The sequence below is a fragment of the Prosopis cineraria genome, unplaced genomic scaffold (assembly GCF_029017545.1).
Source record: "Prosopis cineraria cultivar Desert tree isolate PC_DT_omini unplaced genomic scaffold, ASM2901754v1 PC11, whole genome shotgun sequence".
In the NCBI taxonomy this organism is placed as follows: domain Eukaryota; kingdom Viridiplantae; phylum Streptophyta; class Magnoliopsida; order Fabales; family Fabaceae; genus Prosopis; species Prosopis cineraria.
In genome coordinates, this window is record NW_026555342.1 from 2977744 (window position 1) to 2996852 (window position 19109).

Below are 19109 nucleotides of genomic sequence, written 5' to 3' on the forward strand. Positions count from 1 at the left end.
TATTGAATACATTATTATTGACATAAAAAGTGTGAAAAGCTATTGGTGTTGACATGAAAAGCTACTATTACATAAGTATAAATAATTACAGAGATGATCCTATTAGAGTTATTGGTGGAGTAGTGGAACTGATTAATGTTGTCTGGTCTATGAATTGTGCTCCTTTGGAATGCCACCTCATTGCATCAATTTGGTATGGGGAACCAAAGGTAGTGTATCAAATTTAAATTACTCCCTCCAATCTAAATTGAGACATTTTTTTCCCAACTAAACTTAGTCTAAAGTTAAGTCACTAAGTACTTTTCGAAAATATTTTTCCAAATTTACTCTTGTATTAATTAATGTGGGCATGTAAAATATAATTTATCACTTTTCTTAATAAGAGTGTTGAAGGCAAAAAAGAAAAGGCATGTTATTTTTTATGGAAGTAAGGAATCTTATTTATAGGGCTGAAAGGGTATTTTTTTTATCTTATTTATAAGACACCTCAATAATTATTATGTTTATTTTACCCTTTTATTCTTATTAAATGTCAAAGTATAAAGTTTATATATTTACTAACAGTAAAGTTAAAACCTTATTAAATACTTAGACAGAGTTACTATAAGATTTAAAATTTTCTCTTAATTTTAATAAAAATGTTAGAAATGACTTATAAATAAAATTAAAGGAAGTTATTACTTTTATTGACTTGTGAAATATGATTGGAAGTGTCTTACAATTTAGACCGAGGGAAGAAAAATTTAATGCGTCTGATGCTTTCAAGGAAATGACAAGAAATGGAATTGGTAGTTATAAGAGATGCAACTGGTATGTTAGTTTATGGTTTTCTTGTATCAGTGAATGTGCATTAAGCTTTAATTGCAGATATCTTTGATTTCACGAGGCAAGCTGTGTTAAAACCACGTATGTGCCTCAGGATTCATTTATTTTTGAGATGGATTGGAAGTTCATTTATAAGAAATGTTGATGCAAAGGAATTGACTCCTTATGAAGACTTTGTCTTTAGATTTGCTTAAAATATTTTGACACTAGATAAAATCTACTGTGGAGAATGCTCTACATGATAGTTGTGCTACTCCAATTGTGTAGCTCGCCACTCTTACACACACACACACACACACACACGAGTACAACATGTGCATGTCTTGGGCGATAGAAATTACAAGCCTTTGTGCTTTGTAGAAGCTTAATGATGGATGTGTTTTTTTTTTTACAAGGCGGTGGCTCAACTGCAAGGGAGATAGAAATTAAGTAATGTTAGAAAGTTAAATATTCCTACACCTTTAATGTGGGTCATGTAAAGTCCTCATATTAAAATTATCATGGTTTGCAAGGTAAGTAAGCTTCTTTGGGTATCGATAAGTTTCTTTAAAAGCAAGGTTTAAAGTGATAGTCTAATCTCACATAAGGGATGATTCTAAGCATGTTCATTCTAAATAAGGTTAATAGTTTCCATCGAATTGTTAAAAGCATTGACTTAACTTTTCATCCTAGCAAAAGTTGATGTCTTCATAGATTGCCAAAAGTCCAACTGTTGTGCTTGTGTTGGGTTAATATTCAAAGTATTTCATGAAACCTTTGATTCAATTCATCACAGATAATTAGGCCTCCACAAATCACTCTTCCATCATGATCCCATGAGCTGTCTACGTCTAATATGAGACAGCCAAGTTTAGACGGATGTGATTAACCAACCTTGTGAGGTCTTTAGGCAATGCTTCTTGCTCTCTAGCTTTGTAGAGAAAATAACAAAGCTGTAGATTGAGCTGCAAAGGAATTGTGTTCTTTTGATTCGGCGCCTTCACCCCAACCTCCTCTAGCAACTATTTTGCTTAAGGTCCTATTTAGTTAGAGGGAAGCTCTCCCCTCCCCTCATTTGGTTAGGAGAAGGGGAGCCCCTTCCCTCCCCTCCCCTCCTTTCCTTTGGTTAGGAGGAGGGGATTAAAATTTTTCCTCCCTTCCCCTCCAAAGCCTCCCCTCCAAATTGGAGGGCGAGTTCCCCTCACCTCCTCTCTCCTCCCCTTCCCTCCTCTCGAACCAAACAGACCCTAAAGCTTCTTCCTCTACTGTCACGTGATAGGATTTGGAAGAGTGAATTTAATATCCTTTATGCAAGACGTTTATTTTAAATCTTATGAATTACAACCACAAAAAAAAAAAAAAAATCGCACGAGTTTCTCCCCCTTTAAGACCCAAAATGGCGCAAATGCCATTTGATAATAGCAAATACTGCATAGTTTTTACCTAAAAAATGGAAAATTACACAATAGCTCCCCACAACATAAATAAATACTACAAGTTGCCATGCTCAGTTAGCTTATAATATTTAATTGTATTGCGAGGGATTCAGTGTAATTATTCCAAAAAAAAAAAAAGAAGTATATAGCTCGGTGAAATGAATTTTGCAGGAGAGAAGTTGTCCAAGCTGTATTCATCAAAGTCAAATTAAGTGCTCTGATGAATTCCACCTAGAATGTAGATCTTCCATTTTGATATGAACAAAGCATGCAAGACAGAAAGAAATGAAGATTTGCGCTGATGGTTCAATATACGTATGTAAAGCAGCAGTGAAACTTGAGATAGGAACTCAAAAACACACCCTTCAACCCACCATTCAAAACTTCCATATTACAACAAACCCTCTTACTCAAAAGGTCAGAATCATCAGTACTAGAACCTCAATGTTAGATCTTACATCCCAAATTTAAACTCTCGAGATACAGTTTGACAGGATTTTATTAATCAAGATCCCAGGTTACACTGTTTTTAAAATTTTGTAGGAACTGCATTGAAAACCATACAGGCGTATAGTTTGAGTTCAAAATCAGGTGTCTATAAGCAGTTATTCGGGAATGAAAAATATGAGAGGATAATGATCATATACCACCAAAATCTCTCCTCTTACTTCAGTTTGGAGAATAGCTTTGGTGCAGCCTGCATTGTCAGATTAAAGTTTAGCAGAGACTACATAACATAAACATACGATGAACAGTTTGATAATCGAGTGTTGAAGTAATACGTACGCATCTGTCAACACATGACCAATAATCAAAATACTGCCCAGTGCAGTGTTTGTGCCCAGAATCATCACCTTCGATTCTTTTAATGCATGCCTGTTGCAAGTAGCAGGATTACTTTACAATAAAGTAACAATTCCATTTGAATAAACAGAAAATAAGGAAGAACGAAGGATAACAAACAGTATTAATTCAAATCCTCGTTCATGAAGGAAAAATGAAGAAAAACAGACATCACTTTTTTATTCCCAAATTACATTCTTCATTGTCACAACTCAGGGCATCCATTCAATTACTATGTTAATATTTATATTGTTCGATACTCTGTAGCAAGAGTGTTCTAGCATCTTCATTTCTTTTGATGGAGTTTTCCTTCTTTTATATTCTACAAACAAACAATGTAGACCTTCTGCGTTATTCGAATGATGAGTAGGGATTCTTATCTATCTGAGTAAAGGTGATATGAATAATATCATCTGTATCACAAGCATGTGAATAAGGTTTTGTTCTGTGAGATACATTTAGCGAATTGGTAAGTCGTATTTACAATTTTATTTACTCAGATTCTTCAACATATATGCTCCAGGAATGTTTAAAGAGGTGATGCCTCAAAGGGTCAGGGCAGAGATCTTAGGTTTGATTTCCATGTAACAATACATAAAATACATATTTGGAATTAGGAATTACATTGAGGTGACTATGATTAATGATATTAGCTGGATAAAGAAGTTTACTTTGCAAATTTGCTTATTGTACAGTTCTTTGTAGCTTAAAATGTGGCATTTGGTTCTTTGCCTACACACCTACCACCAAAGGATTCTCAACTGGGATCTTACTGAAGACCGCATCACAATTGAGGTCGAAAAAAATTAACAATCAACAAATGATTGTAAAATCCAACAACAGTTATTCAGTAAGAAGCACAAAAGCAAATCATTTGACTCAAGTAGTCATCCATACTCCATAAATTGCCAAAAATTGTCACCGCAAATCATAGAAGCTTACAGGTCCTCAACAGTAGTGAAATTGCAAACCTGATATTCAATTAATGGTTTCACACACTTTGGCTTGCAAGAGTCCTCGTAATATCTCTTCTGATCAACAGGTTCTTCGTCAGCCCTAATTTACAATAAAACCAACTGAGTCTGCATGTCTAGTAGAGAAATTTTCTAAAGGCCGAAAAAAAATTAACAAAACATGTTGTAATTTTCATAAGCAAACATCTTAATCCTTTCACATTCTGAAACTGAGTCTCTAACAGTAGAATTCAGCATCCACAAAACCGTAGGCATCAAATATATATAACAAAATGTATCCAAAGCTTCTTCTGCAGTAACATTAGACCCTTCTGCATGAGTTTACCAGTAAACATGATGAATGCAAATTCTATATGGTGGCCCCTAAGGGTATAATGGATCAATTTCAAAAATGGAAAAGCAAAATCCAATTCATGTGCCAAATTAAAAATTGAAATCAGATAATTATTACTAATAGTACAGAAAGAAGGATAAATGCATAAATTCAACAAATTTTACGCAACCAAGTGAATGAAAAAATATTATATCAAACTGACAGTCAGAACCCAGTACCAGCAACTGCCAGGAAATGCAAAGAGAAGCTACGTTTAGCTAAGTCAGAAAACAGCATTAAAAAAAAAAAAAAAAACCAACGATAGTGCACTTAAGCGTTTAATTCATAATAAGATCAATTTTCCATTAATAGCGCAGGAATTAAGCCTGTGCTAGAAGTGGGAAATAAATATTCCCAAATCATCACCATCTATTTATTGGATTTATGATAGCATAAAAGAACATCAAGAAATAAACTCAAATTGCATAACCCTAGATTAGCAAAATGCTACTCCAAGAAGCATTGAGTTTAAATCAACGCAATTAAGATCTGATTCAGATGAGACAAGAAAGAAAGAAGGAAACTTTGAGGCGTACATCGCGAATAGAATCACAGCGAAGAGATCTTGGTGAGATGATAGTCGCACTGCCTGCCTTCAGCAATGTTTTGGTTCAGCCAAGCATGTGTTTCGGATCAAGGGACGAAAATGTCAGCGGGTTGAACGCCTGTCGACCCGGTTTTAAATGTGGTACCCACTTGCGGTCCCAAAAAAGACATTACGAAACCTTAAAATCTTCCATAAATATGGAAAGCAACCGCGGGGATAGCTCAGTTGGGAGAGCGTCAGACTGAAGATCTGAAGGTCGCGTGTTCGATCCACGCTCACCGCAAAAACATGGAGCCATCTTAGTAAGATCCCTCTCCTTATTTTAAGGATAATTTTTCAGAACGGCCTCTATGGACTATGGTTCAGGAAAATAAAGTCCTGCAATAACAAGCATGTTGTCATCGACACTGGTTATCACAAGGACTTTGATATGGGTGTCCTGCAACTTAGTAAATAAACAATAAAATATTTACCAAAATTATTGTTAAAGACTTGGCTATAATTTCTATCGAGCAAAAAGTTTCAACAAGATGATAGCCACAGAAAGAGTCACAGCTCTATTACAGATACTAAAATACCGATCAGAGAAGGGGAAGATTTCCTAGAAAAAGAAAAGGAAATCCACAAAGGAGGAAAACCAGAGACAACCAACAAAATTCTCCACACCTTCTTCCAACACTAGCATAGTCTTTATTTGGAATCAATCCCTGAATCATCCAGGAATTTGCCTTGCCCGAGCACTGCGTCTAATAGCGTGCTGCAGTATGTGTTCCTTGTTTTTGTTGTTGGGCGCCACCTGTCCCATGTGGGGACCAATCCCATTTTTCAGCATAACAGACTTCCTGAAGAGTCTTCAATGGCAGCTGGATGGTTGTATATCAGGGAACTAGGTTCTAACTTCCAAGGCTGCTCTAAGAGAGAGCCTCACTTGGTTAACGCAAATTCTACCATCTTCCTTTGTGAATGCCTATGCTAATAGGGTTCTCTGTATCTTTTGCTGCAAGAGGAAGATGATCTCAGCTCAGCACAAGTACGAATATACCCCTTTTGGCACTTGTCATAGTGCACCTTTTATAACAGATTGATGGTCTTGACTCTTCAACATGAAATATTTGACAGGGCATTAATTATAAATTCTTTTCATTTAAAAATATAAAATATTTTAAAATAAATAAATATTAAAAAATATAAAATATTTTTAATTTTTTAAAATATAATTATTATTTTTCTTTTAAAAATATCCTATTGATAATAACTTTATATTTATTATAAAATATTTAATAGGGATGAATATAAAAAAATAAGGTTAGTTGAAAAGTAGGTAACTACTTTATTGAAGGTGAGATTCGGTTAAAAATACTTTACATTTTTAAACGAAGGGAATATATATTTTTTTAATATTATTTATATTTAAACTCATTAATTATCAGAAAGTATGTAATATAAATTTAAAAATATTTCATTTAAAAAATAAAAAAATTAAAATTTTATTTTATTTTCTAACAAAGCTAATGTTTTAATTACTTTTTATTAGTTTTGATGAGGTAATTAGAGATATTTTATAATAGAAATCAAATGAAATAATATGATATGGTTGTTCTAGTTAAAAATTTCAATAATGTTTTGTTTTTAGTTTTGAAACGATATAGATACTTTTGATTGCGGTCATAGCTTTGACTCTTCAACCTCTAACATGTATTCTCCTCTCCAGTTTTAATTAATAATGTAAAATGATGCAAGGAGTATGCAAATCTCCTCTTCACTGTCAAGATGGTCTTTTTGTCAAGGCCATGCAGTTAGTGGCCATCTTGTATAGATCATGGTTTGATACTTTGAGTGTTGATTGTATTTTATATTGTTTCTTTGATTTTTCAAAACCAAGTTTAAAAAAATCTCAGATTTACGATCTATGACTCATTCTGTTTTTTTTTTTGGAAAAGAAATATATTTATAATTCAATATAAGTGGAGATGATTATTTAATTTCCACTTGATCTTCTTTTTGCCACCTGTCCATTTCATTCATCGCTTGCCTTGGAATATAGTTATGCTTTTCCAAGTGAAATACTTGGCCGGCTGATGAATCCTGCAAACATGACTTTTGTTTTGGACCGGGAATATATAAATTTTAACAAGACTTATCTAGACTTTTATTCAATCATTTAATATTTAGATTTATTTTTATAATTTAACACCGTATTAGGTCTAAAATTTACTGTTAAGCATATTGAAATATCACATTTTTTATAGTGTACAAGTTGTTTTTGTTAAATGCAATCTTATTCAAAATATAGCTAGGTACTATATGTGATATCTCTCCATTTTTTTATTCAAATCACATTCAAGTTATTTTTAAAATTTTGCTAATTGATTTTTAATAAAAAAAATTAGAAAAAAAGAGACTTTGCTATTGATATATAATCTTTTGTTAGGTAAATGACAAACTAAGTAAAAACATAAAATATTATCTCCATAAGTTTAAAATTCCAAAAAAAATTATTAAATTAAATTTGTAGAATCATAAGTAATCAAAATTTGTAATTTATGGCATATCTTTTTAATACCCTTACAAATTAGGATCTCTTCTATTTCTCCTATATATCCATGTGCTCCTGCAAATGTTATTGAGAAGCCATTTTGCAATCAATTTTTTACTAATTTTTCATAATTTAGGTATTTAACGCATTATTATATTAATCTGAAAAATATTAAGACAATACTGACTTCATTGCCTCATTGAACACTTCAGGGTTCAGACTTCAAAGTAGAGCAGAACATTCAAGAAGCGGTCTGCGGTCACTGGAGCCTACAGCAATAGCCGCATTTGCTGACGTGGCATCACAGGCTGATTAGGACCATGTTTGGATTCCAAGATTCACTTTCCGCGGAAATGTCTCGCTGCTCTTTTCTCTTCCTTGTTCGGATTTTTTTTTTTTTTTTTCATAAAACAAGTCCACCCATTTCCTTCGCGGTTCCACGTTCAGTGTTCCTTCCGGGTCGGGATTTGTTTTCCGTCTGAACCAAGCACCACCGGGTCATTAGCCAAAAAGCATATTTCAAACTGCATTTGGATTTCATTTCACTCGCATTTCAATGTCATTTAGCTCTCTGCCCAGTGCTCATGGAATATATAGCTCGTCTGATGCTCTTCCATTGAGCACTATCGTCCTGCCGCTACCTCTTCTACGAACTGCTCCCTCGACCGTCCCGTACCTACGTACCAGTGAGTTCGAGTTCCGTTTGAAGAAGGTGAGTTTGGATCTTCCTTGTAGTTTTTCTTTCAGTGAATTTTACTATGCTTGAATTCATGCTGTACTGTTGCTTTCTGATGAGTTGTTCATCTTCTGGATCCGCAATTCTTAGCTGTGTTTTCTGTTGCCTTTCGTGGATCGCAAAATTTCCGATCTTTACTTGCTATGGCTGATCGAGATCTATTCTGTTGTTGTAATTTGTTTTGGGCTGATTTCTATCTCACTAGATTTGATGGGAGATTTCTCTCATGAATTTGATTTTATTTTTGTGCCTCTTTTTGGCTATTTCTGGATGATCAATTAGGCGATGATATATTATTTGGCCGATTAACGTGTTACATGTTTCTTTACAAAATTTTACTTGTTTTGCGGCTGTATTCTGGTGCACATATTGCTGATCTTTGACGATTCTGGGGTTTTCTTTCAAATTTTGCATGTACTTGGCGAGTCATGGTGCTTTGTGGAGTGACATAAAATTGTTTTACTTCTTAATTGTTTTAAATTGTGTTGGAAAACTGTGTTTTGTAGAACTAACGTCTATGTATTACAATTTTCTAGCAAAAGCCTCAAACATGGCCTCTCAAGTTGCCTACCAGGCTGCCACTTGCTTAATTTTTTGAACCTAATTTTGATTCTTGCACATTCTTTTGAGGATTTTTACTTGCAGTTGTTATTATGGGTGCTTATGCAATTGTACAGATCATAAAAGATGGCTGACGCTGAGGACATTCAACCTCTTGTTGTTGACAATGGAACTGGAATGGTCAAGGTTAGTGAACAAGCTGAGCTAGAATATAGAAATATTTTTGAAAGGAAAAATTAGAAGTTGTGCTTAATTGCGATATACTTTACATCTCTTCCTTTATTGAGAGCTCAGTTGGTGTTGGTTAATTTAACCATGTAAAATTTTTCTCTTGGTGCCTAGGTATTATGAACTATAGTTTGTTTTTGATCCTTTGGTCTCCTAATTTTCACCTGGCTCATACTTGACTTATCTTTTCTGAGCTTGCAGGCTGGTTTTGCTGGTGATGATGCCCCAAGGGCAGTTTTCCCCAGCATTGTTGGGCGACCTCGTCACACTGGCGTTATGGTTGGGATGGGTCAGAAGGATGCTTATGTGGGGGATGAAGCCCAATCAAAAAGAGGTATCCTTACCTTGAAGTATCCCATAGAGCATGGTATAGTCAGCAACTGGGATGATATGGAGAAGATTTGGCATCACACATTTTACAATGAGCTTCGTGTTGCTCCTGAAGAACATCCAGTACTTCTTACTGAGGCACCACTCAATCCCAAGGCCAACAGAGAGAAGATGACCCAAATTATGTTTGAGACTTTCAATGTGCCCGCTATGTATGTTGCTATCCAGGCCGTCTTGTCTCTCTATGCTAGTGGACGTACAACAGGTTGTTATTGTTGTGGATTTTGGTTTATATTGGTCGCATGGTGACTTGGACTAGTTCCAGAAGACAATTTAGAAACATGAAAGTGTTGTTCACAAGGGTTTCGAGTTCATATATTCCTTTTTCTAATCTTTATGTCTAGCCTTAAATTTCCTTACCTGTTTTGTGTTGGTTATGTAAATAGGTATTGTGCTTGATTCCGGTGATGGTGTGAGCCACACAGTACCCATATACGAAGGGTATGCTCTCCCTCATGCAATTCTTCGGCTGGACCTTGCTGGTCGTGATTTAACTGAGTACCTGATGAAAATTCTTACGGAGAGAGGATACTCTTTCACCACCTCTGCTGAACGGGAAATTGTTCGTGATGTGAAGGAGAAATTAGCATATGTTGCCCTTGATTTTGAACAAGAATTGGAGACTGCTAAGAGTAGTTCAGCAGTGGAGAAGAGTTATGAATTGCCTGATGGACAAGTCATTACCATAGGGGCAGAGAGATTCCGGTGCCCGGAAGTACTCTTCCAGCCTTCTCTAATTGGTATGGAGGCTACTGGAATCCATGAAACTACCTACAACTCCATCATGAAATGTGATGTTGATATCAGGAAGGATCTATATGGAAATATTGTGCTCAGTGGTGGTTCAACCATGTTCCCTGGAATTGCTGATCGTATGAGCAAGGAAATCACTGCTCTTGCTCCAAGCAGCATGAAAATCAAGGTGGTCGCACCTCCTGAGAGGAAGTACAGTGTCTGGATAGGTGGTTCTATCTTGGCATCACTTAGCACTTTCCAACAGGTTGCTGTTGTTTTCCCCCTCTTCCTATTTGCTTGATTGGAAGTAACCAGAATGTATTCATTCATGTATGTTTTTCTGTGCTTTGCTAATTTTCTTTTTATGCAGATGTGGATCTCCAAGGGTGAATACGATGAATCTGGTCCAGCTATTGTTCACAGGAAGTGCTTTTGAGTTGAGTCAAGTGGAGAAGGATGGTGTCCAAGTTCTTCACCCAGTCTGGTTTCATGTTTCACTAGTCAAGTTTGGTTGACTTGTTGATGCGTTGGCTTTTTAATAGAGGTATATCTAGTGGAATGGATGATTGGGTTTGTAAGTTGAGTATGTTATATGTTTTTTCTTAGGTCTCTTAGAAGCCAGACTTTTATGCAATTGGCAGATGGTGTTGGTACTTTGTAGGTTCTGTTTGATTTGATTTTTCCTTATTTTTTTCCCTTTTAAATGGTTTGGTCATGAATTTAGGTGCCTAGAGTTTGGAGGACTATAAGTTTTGTCATCTTCTCCGAGTTGGGGATTTTTGAGTCGGTTCTGTTTATATTAAATTATTAATTGTATGCTTAATGGGATTTTTAAGGTTGCTATGATTGATTTGCTTTTCTTATGTTCGATGTCGTTTTCTCCTCTGGTTATATATACATGGATGCTTATTGGCATTGCAAGGTTATTTACGAACGATATTGTTTTTATGGTCTGATTCTTTTTAAATGGGTTAACAGTGATTTATGAGTTACTGTCAGATAGGTGCATGCTAGCCCTCCCGGGGGGGAAATGATGACATTTAAAGGACCAATTAAGAACATCAATAATAATAATAATAATAATTAAAGACTTTAAATTTTGAGATTTTTAAATTGGACAATAGTCCTGGGATGGTAGTAAAATATTCTTGGGTTAAATTTTTAAAGTATTTATAATGTTTTAAATTCTTTCTACTTATTATTAATGAAAGAGAAAATGGTAGGAAAAGTATTATGAAGTATGATAATTTCGTGGAATACGATAATATTTTTTAAGTCCTCTCAATCTTTCCATTAATGTTTTTTAAATGATTGTAATGTACTGATTTAAAATTAAAAATGAATTAGTGAGTAAAAAAATTTTAGAATTGAATTTGTTATTTATTATTTTATTTTAGTGATTGTCAGAAGCAAAGCAGTTTCTCTCTCTTTTGTCTTGGTTATTAGTCATTTATAATATCTTTTAAGAAAAATTTTAAATTTTATTAATTTTATCTTAAAATTTAAAAGTTTATTTTTATTTTTAATAAATAGGTATTTTTATTTAAAGTATGTAATAAAGATAAAAATATAAAGAGAAAGATTGAAAATTAATTAGTGTTTTATAAATAAGATTAAATTTTTTCTTATCTCTTTGTCTCTAAGTAGGATTAGAGGAGTATTATTTAAATTAAAGTGAATGTTGATATTTAAATTTGTAAGAGGAAGTTATAATTTTTTTTCTCATTTTATTTTTTATCATAAAAATATAATTATAATTTTAATCAAAGTAATTATGGATATTTATAGTATTTGAATTTTCAGAATTTTTGAATTTTAGGAATTAAAAAATCTGTAAAGCAAAACTTGTCCTTTCCTATTCTATTTTAGTTATTGTTAAAAGAAAAGCGGTTATTGTTTAAATTAAATTAGTCATTGATATTTATAATATTTAAACTTTAATTATTAAAAATTTTACAAAAGAAAAATTATAATTATTTATTTTATTTTAATTATTGCTAGTAGTCATTACTTAAATTAAAGTAATCTTACTAAATATTTACAACACTTGAATTTTAGTAATTAAAAAATTTGCATAGTATAACTTATCATTTACTATCATGTTTTAATTATTTTTTAAAAAAATAATTATTATTTAAATTAAAATAGTTATTAATATTTATAACTTTTAGAAGCATTATATTTATGGAAGACATTAATGTCAAGAAAAATTCAATATACTTAAAAAAATTATTATATTTTGTAAGATCTCATTATTATTTGTATATCTTTTAAGAATTTTTCATGCATTCCTCAATGAAAAGTGTTGAACACATGGGATATGAGTATCAATATCAAAATATTATTAAAAAATAAATATTACAAATTTCAAATATGACTACTAAAAATTGGTGGATAAGTTTACCAAAAAATAAAAATAAAAATTGGTGGATAAGTATTTTTGACTAAGAATCATGGTTTTTTTTTTGAAATTTTTAAAATTTTAAGATCTTCAACTATAATTAATGTTCTTATTAAGTATGTTATTTTTCCTTTTGCTTTTTGAAAAATACATTATATTTTTTTAATTATTTTTAGTAAATGTGTTTGTACCAAATTTGGAGCACCAAACCCAACAGCAGAAGGTTTGTGAAGCCCAAGTAAAAAAAGGGAGCTTAGCCTAATTATGGTCTAGTTAGGTAAAGCTGTCAGTTAGGACTAAACTTGTTAAGCCAATTCTTTTAAACTTGAAAAATCTAGGGCTAGGCTACTTCTTTAAAGTGTAAAATGGTAAATAATTTTAAAAAGCGCAAAGACCAACCCTTTTAAGCCCAAAAATAAAAGGGCTCGTCCTTTTAGGCCCTCTTATACATATTTTTTAAATTTAATATAAAAAATAAACACTACACAGTAAAGTAAAAGAATTCAAAAATTCAAAAACCCTAGCTTGCCTCCCTTATAGTCATTTAGTTTCTATCATTCATGTTCCTTGCATGGTTTTGAGTTGAATGGTAACTTATTATTATTGGTTTTATTTTGAATATTTTTTGCATATTTTAAATATATTGAAATTATATTTTTGGTTTATTATTTGTTGCAAGTAATGACGATGAAGAAAGAATAATTGAGAATTTTAATATCTTTGCCACTAATGAAGCTCCACAAGGAAAATGATTAAATTATATTGATGTTGATGATAATAAAAATCAAGATTTAGCTAATGATACTAGCAAAGTTTAATGGTTGTTGTTGTTCATTTTGTGATGTTGTTATTTTTTATTAGACTTAAGTTTGTCATTCTATGTATTGTCTTGAATTTATATTTTTAAACTTAATGTTATGTGCACTAACTTTTTTAAGATTTTAAATATATTTTTTAGATTTTTAAATTGAAATAATGAAATATATATATATATATATATATATATATAGGGTCGAGGTTTTAAGTGCTAGCCCTTTAGCCTTGAGAGCCAAGGTCAGGCTAGCCAAAATAGAGCTCTAAAGTATAATCAAGCTTAACAAAGTTAGTCTGTCTAAGCCAAAACCTTATAAAAATGAGTTGGCTTTAATTGATAGCTCTAAGTAAAGATAAGTGAAATGATGCATTTTAGAGAAAGTTGACCAACTCACTTACACTCCTCCCACTCGTTGAGAATCTTAGCCCATCCACACTTACCACATCACACGATGGAGCACCTTCAAGTAGTTAGAAGCATGGACAATTACCTGCAATTCAAATGAGAGCAAGCCATTGCCAATTTTTATAAATAGATAATGAGTGCATAACTAGGTCTCTATGGACACTCTATCAAATCTATCCAATACTCGACTAGCGCAAACTGTTTAAATCTCAACCCTACATCGTCTTCAACCTCACTCTGTGCGACTTACCCTCTTTGTTTAAAATCTACCCTTAGGCAAGTTTTCCAAACCCATTTACTCCTCTGTCCTTGTGGAACTCTTCCCTTGTATTTATTTCATTGAGTAATTCCAATGAGCTTAATGCTCATTTGCAATGTACTTGCCACTATTACTCTTACAAGTTGCTTGACTCTTTAAGGATATGTTTGGTTAGGGGTTTTGGATGGGAAAGTAAGGAAGATTTGGTTAAGAAATTTTAGAGTGGAGAGAAGCCAAACTAACCCCTTCCCTCCCCTCATATTGCTCCCCTCCAAATTGGAGTTTTTTTGGAAGGAAACTAATTTTTTTGACTATTTTACCCTTTGTTATTTTTAATATTCTAAGCATATTCACAGTTAATTAAAAAAATTTATATTAGATTGTATTTCACTCTCAGACATCAACAATATGATATATTTAAGGGAGTTATTTTTTTTATAGTTCATCATATTTTATTATATATTTAAGGAAATTATTTATTTTTTATAAAAAATTGTTATCATTATAATTATTAGTTTAATTTTTTTATTCATATATTGACAATATGATAAGATGAGAGTGAATTTTTAAAAAATTATAAAATTTAAATTGTGTAAAATTATTTTCTACAAGGAACAATTGAAAAAAAATTAAACTAATATATAAGGATATAATAGTAAATTAGTTATTACCTCCCCTCCTAAACTAAACAAAGGATCATTAAAAACCCTCCCATCCTCTCCAACAAAATCAAATAAAGTGACATTAAAACACTCTCTTCCCCTTCTCTCCCTTGAATTAAGCACACCCTAAGAAAATCATGGTATATGATTTTGGGAGCCCTTTTAATTGTCTTATCGCAACTTACTCTTTTGAGGACATACTTCTCTAGTATGCTTGGCAGACTCAAATATTCAAAAAGGTTGCAACTCTCTTATCCCTTCACAAAAATCGAGCCAACACATTATTAACCTTATTTTGGTTAAAATATACAAAACTCTTTTAAATTTTGATACAATTGCATAGAACTTTTTGCCTTTAAAAATTTAAAATTAATTTTCCTAAAATTTTATTTTTTATCATAAACTCATCTACTATTATTTTGCAGTTATTTTACTAACAAATATTGTTATGCCGTATAAAAAAAACACACATATATGCTAATTAAATATAAGTTAATAATAACAAAAAATATGAATAAATTTTTTTATAAAATATTGTTAATTTTTATTGATGGCTCATAAGTTGCTATGCGTTTTTTTTTTGTTCTTATTTTTTGAATACATAAATGTAAAAGGTTTAATTCATATAGTGAAGTGAATTGGTGAAGGTCCAAAAAATCAGAACAGAGTGCTTCATTTGTCCAAAAATCACTCTTGAGTTTCCTACTTGACGATTCGCTCTCTGAGAATCATTTTTGATATTTTGCTTAGTGATTCATCATCTGAGAATGCACTCCAAAATTTTATTTAGTGATAATTTTATATTTACTTTTTAAAATTATCTCTCTGTCGTTTATTTTTTAGGTCGAGTGATGCAAGTCGTTGTAAATTCAAAAGGATGATGAGTGTTGAAATAGAGATGTATTAAGAGAATACATCTCTATCTCAACAATATAAAAAGATGAATATATTTAAACTATAAATCCATGTGCATCGATTCCCCCCCCCCCACCCTTTTTTCTCCTTTTTTTGCACTTCTGCTTCACAATATTAACAGATGTCGTAATTTGCCCCTCTCGTTGATCATAAGGATGTTGAATGTTAAGTAGTATGAGAGAAATGTGAGAGCCCCACAACACTAAACTAACAGATATTATCTTGTAGTTAACAAGAAAGGGCACATTACAACATTTTCAAATGTGAGGCAAAATTGTATTAGAAAAAAAAAGGTTTAACATTCCAAATATTGTTTATGATCATTATTATAAGATACTATCAACTATTTCAAATATCTTAAAAAAAATTAATTTTTTATATAATAAAAAAGTAAGATGCACTTTCATTTTTACTTAGTTTTAAATAATAAATAATTATATTAAATACCTTTACGCTAATTAATAATGTGTAAAATTGGAAAAAAATGATTTAATTATTACAAGATATTCCATATTTTAAATTAAAAATTACTTTTAAAAAATGTCTTATAAATAAGATAGGAGGGAGTACTTTTGACTTATAGTTTAAGTATAATTGTCCTTTTAATCACTATGGTTTACAATGACTATGGTTTGTCTCTCCTTAGTGACGCCAACACACAGCTATTGCACATCCTTTAGCACTTTGTATCACTTAAGACCTGCCACTCTTCTTCGTGCTTGCTTGTTACATATTTTTTGGCTAACCAGACCATTTATGCCCTGGTGGTTGATTGGTCACACTGTTCGTGTCTTTGTTGAATCGATGCTTCATCTTTATGTACTCTCCCTACCTCCACTCTCACTGGGCCTATCTGTTGGGTCTCACTCAATTTTCGGTTCAAACATGGTGTTTGACAAGATTCATTATTTGGATTTACACGGTGTTTGGCTGGAGAGAACATTGGCAGAAGAGAGAGGGGAGAAAATTAATATTTCCTTGCTTGGCTTATTAGAGAAGACATGGGTGAAGGAAAAGTGGGGGGAGAAAAGGAGTGAGTCCCATGTGTTAATAGGTATTGGTCAATACAATGGTTCAATGATTAATGGTCCAATTATTATTAAATCTAAGGTTAACCTAATCATAATTAAAATGATATAATAGAATTAAAGTATAGAAAAATATTCATATATCATCCTAGATTTTAGTAATACTTAAATAAAAGGCATTAATCTACAAGTATATGGAACAATCAATTAATAAATCACACATAATCTAGCAAAATAGAGTTACTAAAATAAATTTGACATAATACTATTGTTTCTTTCTTTCTTTTTTTTCCAACTCAAAATGATGTTGTTTTAGGCAAAGTTTTAAAAATTGGATCGATCGTTGAATCGGATTAGCCACTGGTTTACAGTTCATTAGTTCAACCATAATTAAACTATGATTGAACCGGTTGATATTAAATTAATATATTTTTAATTTATATATCATAATTAAATAAGAAATATTTACAAATATTTATATTTTTCAAAAAATATTAATAAATGCTTGATAAAATGATATATTGTTGATGAATACATGATTAATATTAAATATTTTTAATTGTTCTTTATTTTAATTAATTTTTAAATTAATTTTTTAAATTTTGGTTAATTCAGACCAATTTTTAAGGGAATTGGTCTGATTTTCAACTAATTTTTTGAGTTTTTGACCTGCTCTTTTGCGGCGGATTTTGAGAGGCCAATTGAACTGAATCAAGAGCCGGTTCTCAATTCAACTGGTTGAATTGGCTGGTTCAGTCTGATTTTTAAAATATTAATTCCTGATTCAACTGGTTGAATTGACTAGCTCAAAAAGGAAAGGAAAAAATATTAAATCCAAATCAATTGACCTGTCCAAAACTCTTTAATCAGACTGGTTAGATGACTAGTTCACGACTGCCGGTTGGGTTTTAACACCATTGGAGAGAGAGCCACTAATTTTAAAACTACTCTCACTCTGTTGTCTCCTTTTGCAGTCTTACATTCGCATTCACTCATTCCTCCTTCTTCGTGCCTGGGTCATCTTTGTTGCCTGATTTGCAACAATTGCTTAACTAAATTGAAGTTTCACTTTTTTTTTTTTCCAAAAAGGTGACTGGGAACGCTTTCACTTTTTGGGATCATCAAAGGTTGTGGAAATTTATTAATTAATATTATGAATGAATATCAAATGCAGTCGCGGTTGAATATTTATAGAAAAAAGGTCACAAATTTAATTAATTTATTTGAGTAATCAAGCACGCGACATTCAAGCATGGGGCTTGCAAACAAAGTCAAAGAAATATCAATTTCATTTTCAATCATAACATGTCGCTCACCCTCTATATTCAATGCTTGTTCTAATTTTGTTAGTATCATATAAAATGTTTCATTGGCATATTAATTTTTTTTAAAAAATTTTGCCTGTCTCTTTAATGTGGCTGAGATTCTGCAAGAGCTTTTATTAAAGAGAAGAATAAGAATCAATTATTCTGCAGTTCTCTCTCTTTTTTTAATTAAATATTACATTGTCTAATCATGTAACGAAAAAGGTGAAAGAGATGCCATAATTTAAATTCGTCTTGGTAAAATTATTCTTGCAATGACTATAATTGACTAAAAAAAATTATTTCTTAGATACGCGTTTATTCTAATATTAATTATCTGTGGATATGTGTTTTTTATGGATATTATCTTATCCTGTTATTTTTTTTCAAACCTTTCCTAACACTATGAAATAAAGAATTATATAATTAATACTTCTTCCATCTTAAATTATAAGACACTTTTAGACAAAATTTCACATACTAATAAACTTCATTAAATACACCTAACAATTTTATCTTTCCAAAATAAAAATATAAATTTTTAAAATATCCATAATTTAATATATTGAAAAGAGAAGAGACAGTCATTAATTATAGAGAGAGAAAGGATCATATTGAAATTGATGCATTTAATGAAACCTTAATTTACCTAAAATGTCTTATATTTTAAGATAAAAAAACTCTTTTAAAAATATCTTATAATTTAAAATGGAGGGAGTACTAAGATTCAACGTGACTTTGTGTTTAAACTTTAAACTAAAGATCCTCCTTCCACCAACACGTTAATCATTGTAGTTAACTGCAAAATTTTTATACTGAAATATGTAAAGATATGTGAATATGCCTGAGAATATTCTCTTTCATAGAGCATTATTATTATTATTATTATTATTATTATTATTATTATTATGTTTTTTAGCACATTTAATGCTTTTATAAAATCACATTTAAATTAACCGCTTTAATAATGATCTGGTCTCTGATACTGATCAAATTGGATTTGAGTGGCATTAGATCCCAAATGAAAGAAAACTATCACAATGTAATTTTTTATTCATGAGATTTTTTTTTTGGCCAATTATTCGTGAGATATCAATTCAAAAACTTGTTTAAGGGTTATTGCATCTTTTTTTACTTGACCCAACTATTATAGATTTT

The 19109-nt window shown here is 31.6% G+C and overlaps 2 protein-coding genes and 1 non-coding gene across 3 annotated transcripts; 2 read left to right on the top strand and 1 right to left on the bottom strand.

Moving 5' to 3' along the window:
* Positions 1–2583: 2583 nt before the first annotated feature.
* On the bottom strand, positions 2584–5126 carry LOC129287135 (cytochrome b-c1 complex subunit 6-1, mitochondrial-like). Its single transcript, XM_054923290.1, has 4 exons — positions 4967–5126; positions 4055–4139; positions 3027–3116; positions 2584–2937 (listed from the first exon to the last, which is right to left on the bottom strand). Coding segments are annotated over exons 1-4 (210 nt in total). The 5' UTR covers positions 4969–5126; the 3' UTR covers positions 2584–2904.
* A 61-nt stretch (positions 5127–5187) lies between these two features.
* Positions 5188–5260, top strand: TRNAF-GAA (transfer RNA phenylalanine (anticodon GAA)). The gene has a single exon. It is a non-coding gene; the product is annotated as a tRNA-Phe (tRNA).
* Positions 5261–8090: 2830 nt separating this feature from the next.
* On the top strand, positions 8091–11026 carry LOC129287134 (actin-101-like). Its single transcript, XM_054923289.1, has 5 exons — positions 8091–8225; positions 8927–8996; positions 9240–9633; positions 9815–10428; positions 10534–11026. The coding sequence occupies exons 2-5, from the start codon at positions 8937–8939 to the stop codon at positions 10597–10599; spliced, it is 1134 nt and encodes a 377-aa protein (XP_054779264.1). The 5' UTR covers positions 8091–8225; positions 8927–8936; the 3' UTR covers positions 10600–11026.
* Positions 11027–19109: the final 8083 nt, after the last annotated feature.

Coding starts and splice junctions, on each gene's coding strand:
- LOC129287135 (XM_054923290.1), bottom strand. Junction 3,117..4,054: donor AACCATTAATTGAATATCAG/GTTTGCAATTTC, acceptor TACTTGCAACAG/GCATGCATTAAAAGAATCGA. Junction 2,938..3,026: donor GGTCATGTGTTGACAGATGC/GTACGTATTACT, acceptor CTGACAATGCAG/GCTGCACCAAAGCTATTCTC.
- LOC129287134 (XM_054923289.1), top strand. CDS start 8,937: ATGGCTGACGCTGAGGACATTCAACCTCTTGTTGTTGACAATGGAACT. Junction 9,634..9,814: donor TGCTAGTGGACGTACAACAG/GTTGTTATTGTT, acceptor TTATGTAAATAG/GTATTGTGCTTGATTCCGGT. Junction 10,429..10,533: donor CACTTAGCACTTTCCAACAG/GTTGCTGTTGTT, acceptor CTTTTTATGCAG/ATGTGGATCTCCAAGGGTGA.